Raw genomic sequence first — 22,458 nt, 5'->3', positions numbered from 1 at the left:
GCCCGGGATCTTCGAAAATCTGGTACACCTTAGATATGAAGCTTTCCTTTTTATTTTTTATTTAATCTTTTAACTGTCCACTTGTATCATGTAAGCAAACAATTTCCTTTCAAAAGTTACGATTGTTTGTGTATTGTTATATAATAATAATAATGGTAGGAGTTATAATGAAAACCCTTAACGCTACTCCGGAGAGGGGTTACATAGTGAATCAATGCAAAAATGAAAAAAGTAACTTCTGAAAACGCTAGAAAATTATATATTCATCCTCTTTCTCCTCTGGACAGGTACATGTTTTATAACGATGCATGCAGAGGGGTACATAATAGGAAACTTAAAACTGCGTAACATAAATAACAGAAAAAAAAAAAGTTAGTGAAATAATCAACTCTTCTATTGAAAGCACTCAATAATAAATATAGTTGTGTACCCACTGATGTTATCTTTCACATACACCTCACTCCCTGATGTTCGAACCTGTCCAAGCTAATTCCCGAGATCATAAACCACACATACAGAAATACCTTGATTTATACAATTTTGTTTTCTTTTTTCTGTAATGTTTTTGTTTATATCACCCAACGTTCATATCACAATCAATCGCTCATTCAACTCTTCTTTTTGATACTTACAGAAAAAAAATCCACACTACGTCACACAATCACTTGTTATGCTCAGGTTTTTGCTTGGACTTTATCAAAGGGAGTTCTCTCTTTCAAGGATGAAAAACTATACAAATCACATTAAGATCTTTGTTTTATAGTATCATCATTCTTTCTAGAGGCTCTTTAAGGTTATTAACAAAGAACATAATTTAAGAGATATATTATATAAAACAAACGTTTTTTTCTTACCACAAAAAACTTGGTTTTTATAACCGATAAATACAGCATTTATTTTTTTCTGAATATAAATAATAAGTTACATAAATACATACATACGAATAGACAATCTAAAGATATATCAGTCCAAGATGATATAGAATTCTATCCAAGCATATAAGGTGTCTTACAACTTTTTTTATTTTCATGAGAAAAAATGAACGAAATAATTACACACTTAATTACAAAATAAATTAAGCCATTGAACTCAACCGGGATGAAAGAAAAGGGCTTGTTCTCTCGTTCCAAAAAAAGTAAAAACCTCCACCACGCCACCCCCCTCCCACATATTCACGAAATAGTTTACATTCTCATCACTCTGGAATGCATTAATAAATCAGCTGTTTTCATCACTTCTTTTCTTCAAATACAAATGTATAAAAAGTGCAATAAGTAATCAAACCAGGAAAAAAAATACATGATTGCGAGAGAGAAACAGTGCTACAATAGTAATAATACCACACGCTTATTTTTTTTTCCTCAAGAAAGTTAACACCTGGGTAGAATTCTACACAATTAAAAAATATGAGAAAATATAATAATAATAATATATATAATCACTTGGCAAAACTTTACGAGAAAAAAGTTGCCTTATCATAATAAAGAGAATCAGCTCTTTTAAAATAGTTACAGACTCGTACATACATTACATACACACTATAAATGAGCTGAAAAAATATTAAAATTAAATAATGATATCCTGAATTGACTATGGAATTAACAACATTCTTCATTAAATGTTTTTGTTCCCATCGTGAGAGAAAATGTCATTTAACGCACTGAAAAATAATAGTAATAATTTATAATAAAAACAATATCATTGGCCCCACGCAACCTCGCTATTCTGGTAAAAATTTGACGCTTCAATATTTATTATTATCTCTTTTGTTTTCTTTTAACCTTTCCTTGTGTACATATTTTCTCACAAATATCAGTGATTCAACATCATTGGAAGCCCTAATACTTTCAATAAAAAGTTTCGCATAAAAAAATTAAATTGCAAGCCCAAATTGAATAAGTTACACATTTACTGTTAAACATTCACCTGCTCTTATGTATGACTCAATTCAAAACTGATGAAAAACTTTTTTTAAACTCATTTTTTCCCCTTCATTACATGATATATCAGTCACACTTCAACGATATTTTAAACCACCCCTTTATCCATCCTCACTGTTTTAGTGATCTTCAATTTTTCTGCTAAGATTATTAAACACGGGAAGTCGTGGGGATCTTACAGTTTCCTGAGGTGAATTAGCAGCACGAGCAGTTTCTTTCGGGCTGCCTGCAAGAGTTAGGTTGTCCATGTCTGCACTAAGAGATCCAACGGTGGATGCAGCAGGATCAAGCCCAGAAAGAATCAATGGTTCGCGTATTGTTACTGGCGTCTCCATATCCCCCAAATTACGTCGATTCATTGCTGTTACGGAATGTGGCGTTGCAGGTGGGGGAGTTACGACAGTAGGTGAAGTAACTGGCGACTGTTGCTGTTTCTGGGGAGACACCACTCTTCCACCGAAAGAATTAAGACGAACCAAGGAGAATTCTTGGGCAAACGAAAATGCTGTGTTTGCCGAAGGAGTAGCGGGACTAGGAGAAAATGGGCTGTTGTTGGAAAACATGTCCTCTGAAAAGAATGTTCCTAGCGAGGTTGGGGACTCACTCAAGCTTGATGGTGGAGAAGGTGAATCCGCTGTGGACCCGAGACTAAAGGCACTGCCAAAATTGAGCGGTTTGGGACGATTCATTGCTTGAGGGGGAGTAGGCAGTGCCTGGTTCACTTTACTCCTTGCTTCTTCTTCATTGAGAATAAACTGACAACGAGGGCCCAGCACTGCCTGACTTGCTTTACTTCTGGCTTCCTCTGCATTATGGATGAAATGACAACGGGGTCCATAAGGGCAGAAACCAATTGTGTGGAAGGTTCTGCACAGTTCGGTTTTGTACTTTGGATGCCGCACCAATGTCCTGAGCTCATGTGCTCCATGTGCGAACTGGCACTTGTCTCCATATTTACAGGAGCCACTTTCTTCAAAAGGCCTGCATAACTCGGTTTTGTATCGACTGGTGTTGATGTTAGTTTTGGAATTTTGGTGCAAAGCGTTGGAATTCCCCACTGGATCGCTGTGGGTCCTATCTGCTTTTCTGTGGCCTGACATCTGATTATTATTGTTATTGTTATTGTTGTTATTTAAAAGGCTACTGGAATTATTGTCGCTGTTTAGGGACAACAACGAAGTATGACTATGTTTGTTGTTCATGACATTGCTGGAACAAACCGGATTGGAATTCCTTCTAGTGAGAGGTTGCAAGCCAACTGGAGTTCCCACAGCTTTATTGTCTGTCGCCCATCGGGCCTTCTGCACAGCCTGAATATTGTTATTCTGAAATGATAAAAAGGAAATCAAACTTCAGTATTACATTATATTAATTAAGTTGCGATTAAATTAATTTCAAAATCAATCTGAAATCAGAATATACAGTTGTCTGATCTGTATAACAGAGTATGGAAGTAATTCAAAAGTTTCACTATCTTGGGAAAAAAAAAAATACACAAAATAAATTGACATGTAATAATACCGCATTGCAATGAAAAGCTTAGCATTAACAACGCATATGTAAAAAGCACTATTATGTTTAAAGTTAAAAAATGAAAGGAAGGATAGACTGACAAGTTTATTCAGCTTTACGTGGGATGAAATCAAAATCACTTCCACATATTTAAGAGAGATTACAGCTGTATTCTGATTTAGAGAGATTTGAACATACAAACAATAAATCATTAACAAATCTTACACAGTAAATTCATATAGAAGGTGTTTCAAAAGTCGGTCCGGGGCCACAGGCCAACTACGTTACGAAAAAAAAAAAAAAAAATATTTTCAACGTAAAATAGTTTGTCCAGCAGCTGTTTGAACTAAACGTAAAGGCCCGCAAAAATAGCAAGGTGAATGTGCACATTGTTGTGAGAACCTAGAACTCAAAAATGTTTCTCAACAATGGTGTATTGTTGGTATGGCAAGTGCCCAACGGAACAGGTTGCTTTTCTACGTACATTACCAATATGGAACCCAAACAGCTGATACGATTGGAAAACATTCCATTACTTTAAATACAAAACAATCTATTCAACAACTTTCCTCTTTCCATTTTTTATCTGTATCTATATTTATAACCGGGTTGGCTTGTAGACCCGAACTTTTGAAACACCCGGTGTAATGGTCATCCAGAATAAGATTTGCAACATATTTTAATACAGAGACATATCCTGCATAACAGAGTCAATTGGTTCCGCAACATTCCAAACCTCATTTACGAGGTCAGTCTCCACACGATTTAAATGAAAATAAATCTACTTATCGAATGTATATCACATTGTAACACCTCAAAATATTTTCGGGAAACATTGCCACACCTTTTCAGGGGCAAAAAATGGCTCAAATTCTACTTACAACATGATCTGTACATTTTTTTCTGTTTGTCGTAACAGTGGCAATTATGAACATTACGTAACATTTTTCGATACTTACGACGACCTACCTTTCTCAGAACTAAGTTGGCGTTATATACGATGCTCCAAAAGAAGGTATACATACCAGCACCGATCAAGTATGACATTGTAATTCATTAAGATAATGCATTTATTTGCTTCGGTCTGTTCCGAGCTTCAGGTATAAGTGAAAAGAAATTAAGAACAAATAATGAAGAAACCAAGTCAACACCTGTATGGATAAGCAAATGATATAAAATGTAGTACGGGACTGTATACCTACTTTCGGGCCACCTGTATATATGGTTGTGTTAAAAATAAATGATCATTTTTACTATTGGGAAAGATAAGTGTCCATCAAACTATCGAAAAAATTACACAATATTCACAATGACACCACAGAAAAACATCTGAAGTTCGGTATTGTAAGAAGAAGTAAATCAGTGTCCCTGAGGAAAAAGTGGACGAATGTTTCAGTCTAAATATTGGGAGAAAAGATTGATCAGAACATTACTAAATGAATAATTTGAGGTTTAAATCACAAAAATTTAAAACAATATTAACAACCACATGAGGGCACAACTTGTGTCGTTCAAAACAGTGTTATGCAACTACTACTGTCTTGTAGTCTTTCACCTGAAACCTTGCAAAATAATGTTATACTTTCATCTACTTTAAACTAAGTAACACTTTACCATAAATACGGACCACTCTACATCATAGCAATTTATCTCACATTTATCATTATTTTAGTATTCACAAGAAAATTTGGGTGAAAATGCAGCCAAATTCAACCAAGAATTAATGCCTGAAGAGTACATCATTAATGTGTGTTCCACAAGCAATCTGCATATTTTATGTATAAACAACTGCAACGAACATTTTACCAATAATAAATTTGCAAGCGAACACACACACACACACACACACACACACACACATATATATATATATATATATATATATATATATATATATATATATATATATATATATCTTCATACTGCACTTACGAAACTATGTTACAGTACAAAAAATCAGGTGCTAACCAAGAATTGGTAGGAAGTATTTCGAAATTTAACAGAAAAATAATTGTAAAATACGCTGTAATCACCAAACAGCCTCAATTCTAATATTTACGCACACACGATCACTCGCAAAATGTTTTTTTTTTTACGCACGCACACACACAAGTTACAACTTGATGGAGAAGTAAGCAGTCTCGTCATCAACCCGTGTGTTCCGTAATCACTGAGAAAACAGGAGAGGGCAACACATGAACAATTGGTACAAACCAAACCGAAGAACTATTCTTGCTGGGTACTAATTAAGTCAAGCGGAACATCAATGCAAATACAGGACTCAAAGAACGCAATATAAACAAAACAACTTATCTACAAATACACTAAATATGCAATTTGCTAAAGTTAGGTGTAGTCCTAGGCATGTTTCTGAAACCACAACAATAAAACTACTTTGAAACTAACTCCCTCGACGTGTTGTGCTATACGAATTAGACATGGACGTACAAAGATCGCCACGGAAAATAATGTAAACTTTTCGAAAGGCAGAATACGTCATACATCCTAAAGTTAAGAGATAAACCGCGAAATATATAATAGCGATGAAACGAAGACAAGTGAATTTTGACATGAAAAGGAAGAAAGAAAAAAAAAAAGCGAAATCATTCAATTTTAACCTTATATGATTGTGCCCTTCTTAGTCTAAAGGAGATGAAAATGAATGATTATAGAAGAATTAGTGAGATGAAAGTGGGAAGACGGGAGTATCTCGAGAAAATCCACGGACAATCTTACCTGGCCGGAGATCAAACAAGACCTCTCGCACCAGGGGGGGGGGGGGATTTGACATTTTGACTACATTCTTATTTGGCATTCTGAATAGATTACGTTTGACGGATATAGAAAAGATGACCACGCGCCTGGGTGAGACACTGTACAAGTGAATCATTAGAATTAAGACACTTTTAAAACCACGTGTGAGGTTAAAATGTTTCGGAAAGAATTGCAGTACAATTGATAACCTTACGGTTCGGATACCTAAAGCGGACGCTTAATCGCAGAAAAACTCATCTGTCGGTCTTAGAGTCAATCATTTCCCGCTTTTCCAACTTGCCTTTAAATCCCATACATCCTTAAACATTCCCCAATACGAGCAACCGCGAAGTTCCACATGTAAACAAAAGTGCATCGCAAGCTTTAAGTAATCCTCCCGTGTATAGCTCTTGTAGGTATCCTCTCAATTCCCATTGAACACGAAAATTAAGTACAAAAATCACGAAGTAAAAATTTATCGAACAAAGCGAACAACACGCAGCAGATGTATATAAATTATAGTTTCATACGTGAAACTTACACTGTTTTATCTATTAGCCCGTGGAAACAACTTAATTTTGATTTCAAAGGGAAGTCAAGAAATTATCTCCATCACGAATACACAGTGTGACTGTTTCCGAATGTACCTGGATTTACGTTGTTTTTTAATAAAAAGTAAAAGCGACCCCGGATTCACTGAGATCTTAACTACGTTAGTGTTTATCCCAAGTTCTACAGACCCTTAACTTACGATGCAGGCACTCCACATACAAATGAAATCTTACAACCTGCATACAGCGATACCAATCGTACAAGCATTACAGAAAGAATTCACATGCTTTGTTATCCCTATTAAAATACTATTACCTGCTCCAACAGCGAGTCAAATTTGTCTTTTCTTACTTAACGATATTAATAGTTACTGATCAAACCACATACAACAGAAATTTGAATTTATACCTTATTGAGCTGTTAAACATCGTGCATTTATGTACCACTTTTCATATCCCGATCATCAACCTTTACCCTCACGCTGATTACCCTCAAAATAACGGCGATAAAGCTCAACACTTAACAAAGGCGTCTGCAGTTCGTGTAACCACCAAATTCGCAACGCACTTCCTGAAATCAATACAATGTTTCGGTATGAGGGAACCGACTACTCAACACGAGAAATTTAACGTTACATTTATTTTCAATAATCTTCGATGATACTAAAGGAAAAGTTAGCATTAAATATCCTGTGTTTATGATTTGCATGATATGTAGACTATCGAGTTGAGTTGATGTAACGTCCCGTTCAGCAACGAGGCAATATGAGACGTGGACTTACTGATTAACGTGGAATCCGAACATGAACTCCAGCCGCGAATCAAACCCGGGTCTCCCACGCCAAAGGCAAGGACATTTGAACAAAACAGAAACTTGAATTTATGTTGAACAGGATCTATGAATTCAACTGAATGAATATTTTAGTGGAATGCAAAAGTGCGTATAGTCTCCACAAAAGTGCCAGCTCCTCGAGCACTGAAGAAAAAGCTACAGACGTTTAGCATTTCCTGGCTAAGCACGTTAAAAAAAAAGTGAGAGAAGTACACACGAAAATTGTTAACACTATGTCCAATCATAGCGACATTTGTGCATACATTACGTTTTGCAGGAATCTGATTCTGTTATGCGAGATTCAACCCAAATCCCTTTGGTACTCGCAAAGTTAACACTCGAAAAGCGTGCATACATTTTCAGTAATGGTTTACGAAGAATATTAGTACCTTAAAACACAATTTTCCCATTTATTTATTTGTTTATTTTTACGTCCTACGTATCCACACCGAGGTTCAAGTGAGGTGCGACGAGAAGCTATGATTAGATCGTTGATGATGGAATAAATGAAGTAGAATAACTAAAGAAAGAAAAATGCACACCATGTCTTAACACAAGCCCAGGTAAGGCAAGCTGGAATCGAACCATAGGTAACCGCTCTACCACTAAGCCGATGTTTCAATAAAAAAATAAATACAAAAGCCAATAAAATGCTTAACTGCATTCTATCTTACATTTTGATCCTATAATATTACCAAATTTGCATTCCTATAGATAGCAGGTATCATCCTTGGTTTAACTTCCGACGAGATAAGAAATATTTTGGTTTAACTGAGAATTACCTGTGAATCGAGGCTAAAAAGCCAGACTAACAACAACCATCTGTGGGTATACAGTACTCAACTAAGTATAGCCTCCACATCTGTGAGCATACAATACGATCGGCAATTCCTTTCATATATAATTTTTACTGAATTACTTCCACCCACAATTTCGAGGGAAGGTGGAAAATTAACGATTTAGGCCTCAAAATAGAACTGTTTCAGAAAGGAGTGAAAAATCTCAAGCGTTGGATCTTGAGTCTCTTCGAACTACGTCCAACAGGCATGTATTCCCGATTACTCAACAGCCGACAATGTCTTTCACATTACACTCAATGAAGACAAAATACCTTATTGACATAAAAAAGAGAAACAGTTTCGTAACTGAAATGGATCTGAACTGCTGGAAAATTGTTTTCACCATATTTAATTTCAAAGCCGAGGTAATGTGTTTCTTCTGTTTGATATCCAAGATATATTTAGCCCTGACATTATCAATAGTTACACAACACGACTTCAAATTTGAATAATCATATCGTATTTATCCCAGTCACACGTTAAATAATACAGCTCACTTTGCTGTATTTAATAGAATACTCTTTCATATGCTTTATATACATACAGAAAGTAGTTTTTGTACTCAATTTCATTAATACATAATATACATTGACTGCCTCGTGTATTACATCCTTTGAACTGCAGTACATAGCTTAATTCCATACACACCGCGCGAGCAATCACAAATGCATATGAAACGAAAATGAAATGCAACCACGGTTCCTTCGCGTAATATGTAATCGATCACTGAACAAATGTATTATTTCGTCCTCTGACAGAAATTTACAAAATGAACACTAATATTAATACCCTCTAAATACTTATTTACTGCATACGAATAGCGTGATAATAACTTGCTAAATATATACAGTGGAACAGTCTGTGCCGGTAAATATATATCATTATTATTATGAGAGAACTCAGTTTTACAGACACCTACTGATACAGAGACTGTCACTCTTTTACCCTACTGTCACTCTTTTACCCTAACGTTTAAGTAACATTTTTAAAACGGACAGGAATTATTTTCCGCTCATGCGTATTTAGAAAAGAAAATACGTTTGTACAATATGAAACAATATTAAATTCGTCACTTGAGCTGATCCATTGCTTACAAGCAAATCTCAATCATATCTGACTGATTACATGACAGACTTCTCCCAGAAAACTAATTACCCAACACGATTGATAGTTCTGTAGATATTTTCAGAATTTAATAATAATATTGCATCATTTTATTGCGGTATGTTTACTTTTAATACAACCATATCTAATCTGTGTCCGTTACTTAAAGGTTTCACTGTGTTCATTCGCTTATAAACATAGAAAACAATGTACGAGTAATATTCCTTACGGCCCAACAATCACGTTAAACATTTCAATTTCTACCATTTAAGTGCCGTCAAAATTAATATTATTCGAACCCAACAACTAGCATGATACACAAATACTGGATCAAAAATACAGACCCTGTTCTGCTGCTAAGCGCTCCAACATGAGTATTAACCGAAATCAATCGGCTACCATCATTCACGAACATTTAATTGCCTAAAACCTTCAAAACAATCCAGCTTGGTATAACTTCAAAAGGGTATGCAAAGTTAAAGGCATCCATAAATACGATACGTAAAATGTTTCTTTCTTCCCTTTCTAGAACTGGTAAAAAGAATTCACCCCACTGCATCTAAGACTAAGGACAATAGTTTACACAAAACTGCATGGCATGCCAGCTGACCTTGAAACATCCATCAGCTAGGCACGACTGGAACACGTTACCATGCCCCACGAAGCACTTAAGATTTCCAGGAAATGGAATTTGCCTAAAAGGATATCTCAAAATACACTTATCTCCCGACATTTTACACACTCATCAACACTAAGCAGGATGAATCATCATACCTATGCTTTACATGAAACGAACACTTCTGTTTTCCATCACTAAAATAATAACTATATCTAATGTTAGCGTGTTAACTTTTAATATCTTAAAAATATACATCACGTCGATTCCAGAAAATCAAGGGCATAATAACAAACCAGACCTACTGAATATTCTGCCGAATGACTCAAGACAACCTGTAACAAATCTGCAAGAAACTATTACCGTTTCCTATGTCACTTTCCTTTACCCTATTACCCTTTAAATCGAACACAAATTACGTAACTATACCCGTGGACCACCGACGAGAGAAAAACACGTAAAATAGGTTGCAGAGTTTCTAACCTCGTTACTACATAGTAAACATTCGAATATTATTTCTTATCCTACCTTTCGCCTTCTGTATCCACTATCAATGTAAAAACACTACATACCGAGCTAAGTAACACTACTTTCCCCTGCAACGGGAATACTGTATTGTAAAAATGTTACCGATCAACAGAATAGGAAATTAAAATTACGTTAACCACCAATTTCTTACATTTTAGTATTCAACATGATATTCAAGGGAAATAAAAAACGATAGTTCATTCAGGAGCCTGATTTACTAATCTTTCATTCTTGTCACCAAAACTAACTTTAAACAATAAGTAATACGATAAGGGTTGATAAACTGATAATTCATCGCTCACAAAAATGTCTTGACGAAATTTTACTAGAACGTACGCTACGCTTGTATATTCAAACGGCAACTTCTCTGCCACCTAGCGGGACCTCTATTCAAACTCGACCCACTGTACGTGAGGCACCACACAATTAGTTTTCCTGATTGATACACATGCTATCAAAGCACATAAAAATATATATATTGATAATAGTTAACCAAAATCCCAATCGTGTAAACTTTCACATACACTAACCACAAGTCACGCCCTTTCTTAACGAATAGCGAGTGGAGTAAGGAACCCGTCCGCATTTTTTCGTGCTACTCTCATATTAACCCGCCCACGAACGTTATCAATTACCATTACAAACACTAATAATTATTTTTATAGACAGACTACAGAAATTTACGGCACATTCATTCAAAATCGTAATCATGTCAACAACTGAATGCAAGACAGGAGTAGCACCTACAAAAAGGTACATAAGCAAGCACTTCGTACCTTGAAATTAAACTTAATAAATTTCTATACATGCCAAGTACTATGGAACTACTTACCCTAACTGCTAAAAATGTATAAGGGGCATCATCAGAATTGGTGATGCTAATATTCGAATAACAATACAACACTAATCAGAATACTCAATTTCAAAACGCCGACGCTGTACCTACCCTGTCCTCTCAATTGTACAACATCGGAACCATATCCACTTTCACAATGAATCGCGCATATTGTGGTCCAAAGGCGAGACCGCATTGCAAGCTACGAATATTTTAAAGCGTCACATTATTGGTCAACCCCATAATACACGTTAAGTAATCGTCGCAATGTATCAACCCGATCACTATCCGCTGAATACGTATGTATCTACGAAGCTACATTTAAGCAAAACTTAAAAGAATACGTACACAAAATGACTAGTGAGCATTTTTAAAATCATATCCCCACTTGAAAATATACAAATTTGACTCAAAGCAATACAGCTTGTTCATCATTTCTGACTCCTGCCCGTCGACATCAAACTGGAAAAACATCCTTTTCGTAACGCAAATTACCCGCCGAACCACCATCACGCACGTTCTACAGGTTGTCAACCTGCTAAACCCACCAGTCCTCTTGGGCTGGATTCACCTGCTGGCATGAACAAGTGAAAGCGATCGGTGAACGCGAGGAACATACCACCACAACGCTTCTCTTTGGCGATGTGCCTGTTTCTACTCATAAACATGGCTGGCCATCACCCAAAGAACCAGACAATAATACAAAACATATCAATGTTAATTTCCTAACACCTGTTTTTACAATATTAAAGTATCTTAATGAATGATGATGGACGGCTTAGTACGCTACAATACAAGACGTTTAAACAATTATAATCATCCTGCTGCGCAGTAAAGAAAAATAAAAAACGAAACTGAATATTCTCTCAACGCACAATTCATCATGGCTGCAACCATTTAAAATATTAATATTTACCAGCGATTCCGTAACAATATAGCTTTCCGCTTTTTCCTGCATTTGACCCACTTCTCGCTAACCGTCAATCGCAATGGCACCAACGCTTGAAGTTTCTCTCTGTACGCAACTTTCGAATCTCTACACAAAACAGATCGGACCCGTCTCTATACTCTACTGGAAAACAGTTACAAAAAGAGCTAATTATTATAAACTAACGTTCATCTAAATATTATACATAATGTTCTCTTTGACAATTTATTCGCATGTACTATTATGCGACAAATCCGATGACTACAAATGCTTTTCAGAAGCCAGAATAAAGAATAAAGTAGACCTTCAAGTACGGTACCAAGTATAAAAACACGCTCATCCCGGATAATGCAAGTTATAATTTCAAACAGATGTTTCATCTTGTAACATAGCTACTACGACTATAATGTTGGTATTAAATGGAATATACAATTTCTTTACATATCGACACAAGTCGTCGATAATCATCTTCCGACTCGTCAATTCAAAACAATACCGAACTCGCATACCAAAATAGCTTCCCAATACTATCTGAAACTGAAAGCTAAAGCATTTTTCATTATTTGTACTAGGAAAGAGAAAGGGCCGACCTTTCAACCGAACTAGGGCACTAAACTCGGGAAAATTGTTACAACTAACATAAAGAGATAAAAGCAAACATACACATTACTAAAAAGTCATACAAAGAAGTGAGCCATGAGAAAATACTATACGAAATTACCACAGACTTTTCCAGCATGATCGAAGACGATGGTACTCGCACAACACACTAATACTGAAAAAGAATCCACCTTAACAAAATCATGCTACTTTCTAACACACAATCACAACACGAAAAAGGACTAATAATTGTAAGTGGAGGATCCCGAAGATATCACAATTTCTCAATAAATAAACATTCCACAGAAAATAACACACGCAGACAAGTATTCTCAGTCCATCCAAAACATTAGACTATCGAGAAACGAGACACTCCCACTTGTTGGACGAGATCAAAACTCGCCGCTAACACAGGTTTAGAGGAGGAACAAACGGAAGGAACACACAAAAATGTCCGGGGACAACCTGCATACGTGATAAATATTTTTAAAAATCGGACAATCAAGACTATGGTTACACACAGTCTTTACGATTTAATATTTTTCTTTATAATCACTTGTTTTGTAGAAGATTCACAGCACTGTTCGGTCGCACACACTACTGGCACAAATTCTGCCCAACTCGCGGCATTTGCAGAACACACTTTAAAGTTTGTACATCTTCATTTCCTTTAAATAAACGCACAATTTACTGCAACAATGAACTTTTCGTGAATCAACTCACCTTCATTATATCAAATCCTATGTCCAAGATAGAATTGGCAGACATGACTGCCGTAGACATTTTTTTAACTAACGCTTTACACAAACCACCCGACCGAACTTTCCTAGCAAACTGCGCCTTCGCAGCGGAAGAATCTCACTCTTCATGAAGAACTCGAGGGGCGGTGTTATGACGTGGAGCCAATGAAAGTCACTCAATGACGTCAATTCTTGTATAGTCGAGAGCCACGTGACACAGTTCTAGCGCATGGAACGAAACGCGCAGCACTCTTGATTTCATCTCGTGGAGTCTCGTCTTGCGGTGCTCGGGAGCGAGTTTTGTGATGCAGGGAAAGCAAGAGAGACGAAAGAGAAGGCGAAATTCATTCATGGAGCTAGGCTATATCGCATTTTGTATTGTGGTCTGTGCGTATGCAAAAGTGTAATAAAACATTGCGAATTATTGAACACAGAATTTTCACCGGTTCTCTTTGTAAAGAACCTCAACATCTTGTTAGCATAAATAAAGGGTCTATTGAGATTTTTTTTTTTTTTTTTTAATATCAGTAGATGATTCCAGTTTAGAAAGTCGAACAAAAGGCCAATGACATTGAGTTAGGGAGAAGGAGGAGGGGAAGATTACTATCAGTGATTGAATCACCTCGTAGAAGTGTGGGAGAGGAGTAAGATTATATACTTCTTATGTGGTCATTCATAGGCGCATCATTTCGCAATTCATGAATATCTCTACGCATTATACAACAGCCCAAAATATATGCATAATAGTATAAAAATTCATTGAGAATTTATCTCAGGTGTGTTTCTGCGTAATGTTTCAAGCCAATAAGCACCTCTTTTTTTCTTCTGAAACGAATTATTTCTTCTAGTATGGCTTACGTAGCTAACACTCGAGATCGTTAATAACTATTTTGAGAAATGTGCAAATTTCAGGAGTCAACTGAAAGATGTAGTTTTCTTATTGCCCTAGTGGAACAAAATAAAACCTGAAAAATCTCAGGATGGCTAGTCACAGGCGATTGTGAGCAGGAATCTCCAAACTGCGAAACAATAACGCCTGCTCGTATATAACGAACGTTTTGTTTTGAGTTGAATTTTTGTCTTTGCGTTCGTAAGCAAGCCTAGGTTATGACGAGTTTTGAATCCGTAGCAGTTCGCGGGTCCATAGACAATCTGTAGAAGAAAATCCTCATAGTACACGCCGTTCCTCACCACACTAGAGGGCCTATTACAGGACCACACCACAGATTCTGAAATTTGTAAAGAACGGATGAATGCCTGGTGTTGGGTACATCCTTTCTATCCAAGAACAAATTAAATCATTAGTTTAAAGTCCTACGATTACCCCTACTATACACCGCGAGATAAATCCTACCCTTTTATGCCATACACGTGAAGAGTTTTCCTGTTTGACCGAATGACGTTTGTCAATATCATGAAATACTTATATTTAATAAAAGTACAAAATTGATGAATTCCTACGCTAACTACACTGCACATCAAATAATACCAGGCACTATATTGTTAGAGTGGACATCTTTAAAAAAAACGCTTAATGGTTTACTTTTGGTACATCACATTTTAGATCTACAGGTAAAACTCAATTTCCGCATAAAAAGACATTTATAAAGAACACATTTCTGCAAGCAATAGAATTAAATACAAAGTAATACACCTGTATTTTATGTTTACAAGTGTCAGGGACGGATCCAGGGGGGCGAAGAGGAAACTTTCTTACTTTATATATAAATAAAACCCTTCCCAGAGTTTGGAGGTCTTAAAAGTAGCTCTAAATACCAGTATTACAACCCATCGCCCCTTCCAAAAGTCCGTCCTGGATCCGCCCCTGACAAGTGTAGGGTTACTAATATAAAATCATTACAAGTGTTTTACGACAGATAAAATAAGTGAATGCATATGTTTGACCATCTTATTCGACACTGCGATTGAATCATCGTGCTGATAGAGGGAAAACCAGGAAGAGGAAGACCAAGGATAGAATATCTATGCAGTTATGAAGAAGAGGCCCTGTCAAAGTATAAAACAGTTCTCCCAAGGGAGAGCAAAGTTTTCATATTGCCCCCAACCTATGGTTGAGGTGAACAAGAAGAAGATATGAAAGATGACCGGTGATACTATCTTCCACCACCTGTGTATTCCTGTCCGGTGTACAGAAGCTGTAATTTATGTTTGCAAGTGAAACGCTACTAGTATGATACCATGACAAGTGCTATTCAAACTCGTATCATTGCCAAAACACTCGTTTTCACTACCTTCGCTGACGCGTCTGCTTCCTTCGGACTCACCCCCTCGCTAGCGCTCGGGCCCCAACTCGGTTAGATATGTGCTTCTAGTAGCTACCTAGCACAAGTTGGTTTGTGTTTTTTGCACTACAGTTTTCATATCATACCTTCGGACGCCGTATTTATACGCAAATCGTAAAAGAGCTGTAGTTTTTCAGCAATTGCTTTTGATGGTCTCCTTGAATTTTATTTATGCCATCTGAGATACTTTCATGCCGCGCAGCGCAAATCATTTATGGAAACAATAAGAAAATTAGTGAAAAATTATAAATTTTCAACAATTATTTCGAGCGTTGCACCAAAAGTAAACCTGCATGATCAGAAGATAAATTAGCAAAACATACCTCATCAGTTGTTTGTTTTCACTTTCTCTCACCTGGTGTAGCTTAAATCGAAATCTTATGGATTTTATTTCCGAAATAAAGAGTGCTCCAGACCGGTAGCCAGCCCAAAATTGTAGAGGGGGGCGGTAGAAGTTAGAGGGAGCCCAATCCAACCATAGTATAGTTCATCACGATATTATAGTTCATTTGCAAGCCTACCGTGAGACTTTTAGGGGGGGCAGCAAACATTTAGGGGGCCACCCTAGCTCCCCGTGGATACGGACCTGGCATGCTCTAACACGAGAAATCTCATAGGATCATTCAGAACATAAGAATTGACATGCGATCTGATGCCATGCATACATGTTGAGATTTTGACTCGAGGAGAAATCACAAGATATTTTCTAGGATCTATCCTGTAGTATATAGCAGGCCTCAGGGTAATGAAATTGAACGATTACGGACGAATTGGTGGCAGGAGAACGTAGAAGGAAAAGTCCCGAGAAAGCCCACAGATACAAAGATGTCTACAACAAACTTACTTGACCTGCGATGAAACCGCGAATCCTTATATGAAAAGTAAGTAATCTACCACTGAGCCACCGACGCTTCCCCCAACTTTGTATACAGGTTGGATTCATGTTCCTTCTTTAGGTGACTATTGATTGATCAAGCATTAATTATAAGAAGCACAGTCATAAACGCTTGCCTCGATGCGAAGGTTCGATCCCAGATTATGTGAGATCGGACGCGCATCCAGAGATTTTTGTTGGGAAGATTCCAAGCCTTGGAGGGGGGGAAGGGGGTTCAATAGTACAAGCCACTACATCTATGTAGTATTGAATGGGTATTATTGTGCACCCGAAAAGACGGTAAGTAATTGTAAAATACTTCCACCTATATTTTCAGAAGAAAATTATAGAACTAGATTGTTTTTATAAAAGAAAAAGTACAGATGAAATGTAAGATTAAATTTTCATGCTACATGTTCATTTCATTTCCCTGTTAAACAATATGATTTAACTGAGAAAGTGTACCAATGTATGTTGAATTAGGAAGTTTTTTTTTTTGGGGGGGGAGCTCCGGACCCGTGAACCCCCTGTGCGAGATGGTGGAATTTCTCACGATTCTCCTTTTTTCCTTCCTTCTCATTCCAATAACACTTTCATTTATCATTTGTCTCTTTTACTCTGGTTACGGAATGTTTCGGTGCGCATATGAATGTGGAAGTTGGTCGGTAAAGTAGAGGATGAGAGAAACTGAACATTTTAGAAATAAACTTTTGACCAACCTATTTGTTCTCCTTGTACACTTAGTGCACTTTTTTTTTTTTTTCCTATTTTATTGTGAGAAGAGCGTACATGCCACGAAGTTACAAATCTGGATGATCCTGTGCATAAGTTTGAAGAGATGACCACGGAATCTTTCATATCTACATGCGGATGAAATTTATAACGCTACTTATAGTTTCTTTCTCTTTTCTTCCTTCTTTCTTTCTTTAATTTAACATCTCATCATTTAGAATAAAGAAGACGGATAGTTAATGAAAGTAAATGATTGTGGAATTTTGTTGTGCTTTCCCACCGAGAATCAAACCCGGAACCGCGATAATGATTATCTAGTTTTAATTTAAATCAGCCTATGAGTAAGAAGTATAAGTTCATGTTTTCTTGTGTAGCCTCGGAGCATAATCGTTGGACGTTAAACTTTAAAAAAAAAAAAAAAAAATGTAGGGAAATTATAGTTGGGGAGCTTATTTTCAAAACGGAGAATTTTCGTTTATAGTTTTATTTGAAATTCACCCTTAACGGTTTCTGAATCTTTGGGATTAGTTCTGTCGGGTTAAGCAACAAGGTTTATGGAAACGGGAGGTTTTTTGGGTGAAATCAGAACTTCAAGTTATCTATCAAAAAGGAATATGTGCACCTCATTCATTGAATTCTACTGTAAAATTAGTAATTGTGGAACAAAGGCCCAGAAACCACCGTTAAGGATGAAGAAAATCAATGTTCCCTTTTGAATATAGTCCAAACTACTCAGTTGAACTTCTGTATTTTCGTTCCATGGGTGCTGGGGAGGAATGCAATGATATACATTTCACATACATCAGATTGCCTACAAGAGTGGAGCAAACTATTGCCTTTGCTGACTGGATAGTCCGTCTTTTAGTATACACAGGATTGTCCTGTAATTTACAATATTTTCCTATCTTGTATGAAGGTTGTATTATCTATGAAACAATACATGGCTCGCTATCCTCAATGAGCTTTGCGATTGCTTGCACTCGCGCTCACTAAAACTCATTGCTGTGCAACCCATTTTGTAGAATCCTACGCAGACTAATGGTCGGTATAGTTAGGGATTGGTAATTGCGAAAGTAAACTTGAGAAATGTATTGGCACCACGCACTTTTAAATAAATGTTAGCCAACCAATAATTTGACGTCATTTAATCAACAGTTTCGACCTGACTTCCAATCACATTTGTACTTATTATTTCATAGTGGTTATTGGCAGCTGAAGTGATGGGTAAATGCTTGGAAAGGCGGCCAATTGTAATGTGAGGTCAACGTTGGTTAGTCTACCTGTTTCACTCTATAGGGGCTACTGCTTGGGCTGCTAAGATTGAACTAGCACTATTTTCGTAGTAATTACATTGGTAAATGCTCGGAAAAACGGGCGATTGTAACGTAGGGCCAACGTTGGTTAGTCTACCTGTTTCATTCTGTAAGAGCTACTGTTTGTGCTGCTAAGATTGGAGTGGCATTATTTTCTTAGTAGTTACATTGGCAGCTGAATTGGTTGATAAATGCTCGGAAAAGTGGCCAATTGTAACGTAGGGCCAACTTTGGCTAGTCAACCTGTTTCACCGTGTTGGAGCCACTGTTTGTGCTATTAAGATTGGAGTGCCACTCGCCCGGGGTCTGATTTGAATCGCTTATAGGACCTGTGTTCACATCGGCTCGATCTTATTTGTTGATCTCGAGGTCCATTGAATCTCAGAGCCATCTAGTATTGTTGAACACATCTAGAAGCTAACATACTTTTTTCTTGTTGGAAATTACGCTGTAGAAAATGCGCGAAACAAAGCATTATCTGTAGTTCTTATTAACTGTCTTTTTTTCCGCACACGTAACTTCTTATTTCTTCCTTCTTCTCCCTCCTTTGTGCTCATGTCTATGTTTGGCTGATGTAACATTTGATATACAGAGCCTCTCTCTCTCTCTCTCTCTCTCGCTCTCCGTTCCACTTCCGCCAGCAAACCTCAAGGCCAAGGGAAGTTTCCAGTGGCATGCAAAAACTACGCCAGAGGAGGGAGAGAGAAAAATATGTAATTATTTTCGTGTCTAAATATGTATACATATAAAGATACATTTGCTTCTAGCAGTTTGTAGTGTACGTTTCGTACCTGCTACTACCATCAATGAAAAAAAAAAAAAAAAAAAAATCTTTTGTGTGTTAACTTGTAACAGGCTTTTAAATTATTGTCAATGACGGTTTCCTTCTCGTCACTCTGTCTGAAGGCCACACAATCCAAAATATTGCAAAGAAAGAAAATGTTCTGATGTTTATTCATAACAACTAGCATTAATATTATCCTTTACATTTACCAACAGAACGTAAAAACAGAACACAAGTTTGGTTATGAAGCGGTCAAGCACAAAGTAGATATTGAAATCCATCCAGTGGTCCTACGTTCTACAAGGCTCGGCACACATGTTACGGTATACCTGTCAGGTAAACCTCACCGGTATACCGAAAAGGTATACCTGTGCAGGCTAGAGCACACACACGCAACGGTAAACCTGAAGATTTTAACTCAGCCGAAAGATGGCGAGTAAACATGAAGATGACGACCGACGCTCCCTATTCAAGTAACTAGCCACAACTCACCTAAGTACTGTACATGTGTGCCGGAGTGACTCACATATACTCAGGTCTACGCCTACGCAGGTAGTAAAGACTTGAATTTCGATTCTTCTCCGGTGACCTGCACAGGTCGCTACGCCTGTGCTGTTTGGCCTACAGCGGCTGGCACATGCGCTCCAGTTTACCTGTACAGGTAAACCTCACCGGTGTACCGGAACGTGTGAGCCAGGCCTAAGAAATTGGTTTCGTCAGTGAAGGAACTTTCGGATTTTAACCCCCTTTGAACATTATCTTATGAAAAAATGAACACTTACTATGTTAAGATAATTATTCCAAAATCCTGAAATTACACGAACTTGGGAGCTGTCCCCTAAAGAAATTCTGTGTATGTAATGGGGTTTCGTGCAAATAACGACTTAAGTGCACTAAATATTGTACTTAGGTATTCATAGTGGCGCCGATATCTGGTTAAATCCGGGGGCTTGTTCGGGTATGTGTGTTTCATGGTTTTGGGAAAACTGAGTATGAAGTTTCATGTTCATCAGTAATGTAGTAGCCATCAGCTAAAATAAAACTATGTATTTTGGGAGGAGGTATTAATGTTTCCCAGGAGAGTACCCACGAGGGATCCATCGGATCCGCCCATTAAAAAGTTCCTATCTCAATATACGTTTGTACACTCTCTCAATAAAACTATACATAATATATATTTGAAAATATACCAATACTTATTGTCTTTTCAGGTGCAGAATAATACCCATTCAATATTACATAGACATAGTGGCTTGCAGTATTGGACCTCTCTCAACTAAAAATTCTGGGTGCGTGTCTGATGTTTTCTGTTCATTTTTCTATAACGTTCTAATAATGTCCATTAAGAATCAGCCGTCACATTTAAGCTAAATTTTCTAATTTTGGTGTAATTTGGTTACTCATGATTAACACACAGTGAAGGTATTATTTGTAAGAAGAGATTTCATTCTCTTCACATATGCGTATTATGAAAATTGTTCCCAAACTACATTCTGATATTGACTTCCTCCCTAGTATAGTGGTTGGAGCGCGTATTGGTGCACGACTTTCCAGGTTCGATTTCCTATGGGTGTAGAATCGAAAGTACTGCACTGCTTGAGATCCCACTTTAAACTCGCTCTAACGAGCTTTAACGTTGTCCACGAGACGAGATGTTACGAGAAATAAGATTTCGTAAATTTTGTGGAAATCTAGTTTCGTCTCGATTCTCGAAGAATTTTTTCTCATATCATTTTGCATAAAAAAAAGAAAAAACCTCGCCTCGTTTCATTTTCTAAGTTTAGTAAGTTATTTTTCTTTCTTAATTGCATTTAGAAGCTGTCAAAATTCCGCGTCAGAAGAGGTTCATAACATAAAGATTGTGATATAACAACATTTAATCCACATTTATTATTAGCAGTGGCGGATCCAGGGGGGTGGCTATCGCCCCCCTTCCAGAAGATGAAACTTTCTTATTTTATATATATAAATAAAACCAATCCCAGAGTTTGGATCTCTTAAAAGTAGCAGTATTCCAACCCACCGCCCCCCCCAGAAGTCCATCCTGGATCCGCCCCTGGTATATTGTGTATAGTGACTTTCATATCTTTAAGTACTGATAAACGTACAGCTTATATATATATTCATACTTCTAGTACCGCTATATGCAATACCGGTATGCAATTTAGGTTTCTCCATGTTATTTTGTTTCCTCTATTGTATATTATTTTCAATTTTTGTTTTGAAGTGTTTAGCTATTTTTTTTTTACTTCAGTAGTATATTCTTTTTTTATTTGGTTCAATACTTTTCTTTTGTAATTGTTAATATTTTCTATATATTGGTGCTTTTTTTAAAAAAGAAAAAAGAATGTATGCACGTGGTTAAGTGCTCGGAAAAGGCTGCAGTAAAATAAGTCATAAATAAATAAATAAACGTTCTTTATTATGTTCATAGAATCATTTCATCAACTTTTAGTGTTCTTTTTAATAATATGAATTATGTAAAACTAAAATGGTATTTGAGATCTAAGATGTGAGCGAACTAGTGCTGTCCACACAAGACTTCTGAGATTTCTCGTCTCGTCTCGAATTAAAAAAAAAGTCCTTCGCGTCTCGTTTTAAAGGCAAAACGAGAAATTTCTCATCTTGTGGGTAGCACTATTCCTCTAATAGTCTCGCTTGCAATAAAAAGAA

At 36.8% G+C, this 22,458-nt stretch overlaps 1 protein-coding gene across 3 annotated transcripts; it reads right to left on the bottom strand.

Annotated features, from left to right (window-relative positions):
* Window positions 1-236: 236 nt before the first annotated feature.
* Tis11 (Tis11 zinc finger protein) lies at window positions 237-13,933 on the bottom strand. 3 transcript variants are annotated; one of them, XM_081725782.1, is made up of 2 exons: window positions 13,763-13,933; window positions 237-3,265 (listed from the first exon to the last, which is right to left on the bottom strand). In XM_081725782.1, the coding sequence occupies exons 1-2, from the start codon at window positions 13,820-13,822 to the stop codon at window positions 2,060-2,062; spliced, it is 1,266 nt and encodes a 421-aa protein (XP_081581908.1). In that variant the 5' UTR covers window positions 13,823-13,933; the 3' UTR covers window positions 237-2,059. The 3 variants fall into 3 exon arrangements, with proteins under 3 accessions (XP_081581908.1, XP_081581909.1, XP_081581910.1); XM_081725783.1 differs by lacking the exon at window positions 13,763-13,933 and adding an exon at window positions 13,161-13,193; XM_081725784.1 differs by lacking the exon at window positions 13,763-13,933 and adding an exon at window positions 11,623-11,783.
* Between the last annotated feature and the right edge of the window lie 8,525 nt (window positions 13,934-22,458).

This window comes from Thermobia domestica, chromosome 9 (genome assembly GCF_964235325.1).
Source record: "Thermobia domestica chromosome 9, izTheDome1.hap1.1, whole genome shotgun sequence".
Taxonomy (NCBI): Eukaryota; Metazoa; Arthropoda; class Insecta; order Zygentoma; family Lepismatidae; genus Thermobia; species Thermobia domestica.
This window is presented reverse-complemented; position numbering and strand designations above follow the sequence as displayed.

Bases quoted from the DNA above. Each gene is read 5' to 3' on its own strand.
- Tis11 (XM_081725782.1), bottom strand. From the start codon at position 13,822: ATGTCTACGGCAGTCATGTCTGCCAATTCTATCTTGGACATAGGATTT. The intron at 3,266-13,762 runs GTGAGTTGATTC...TTATCATTTCAG, and splicing joins TAGGATTTGATATAATGAAG to AATAACAATATTCAGGCTGT.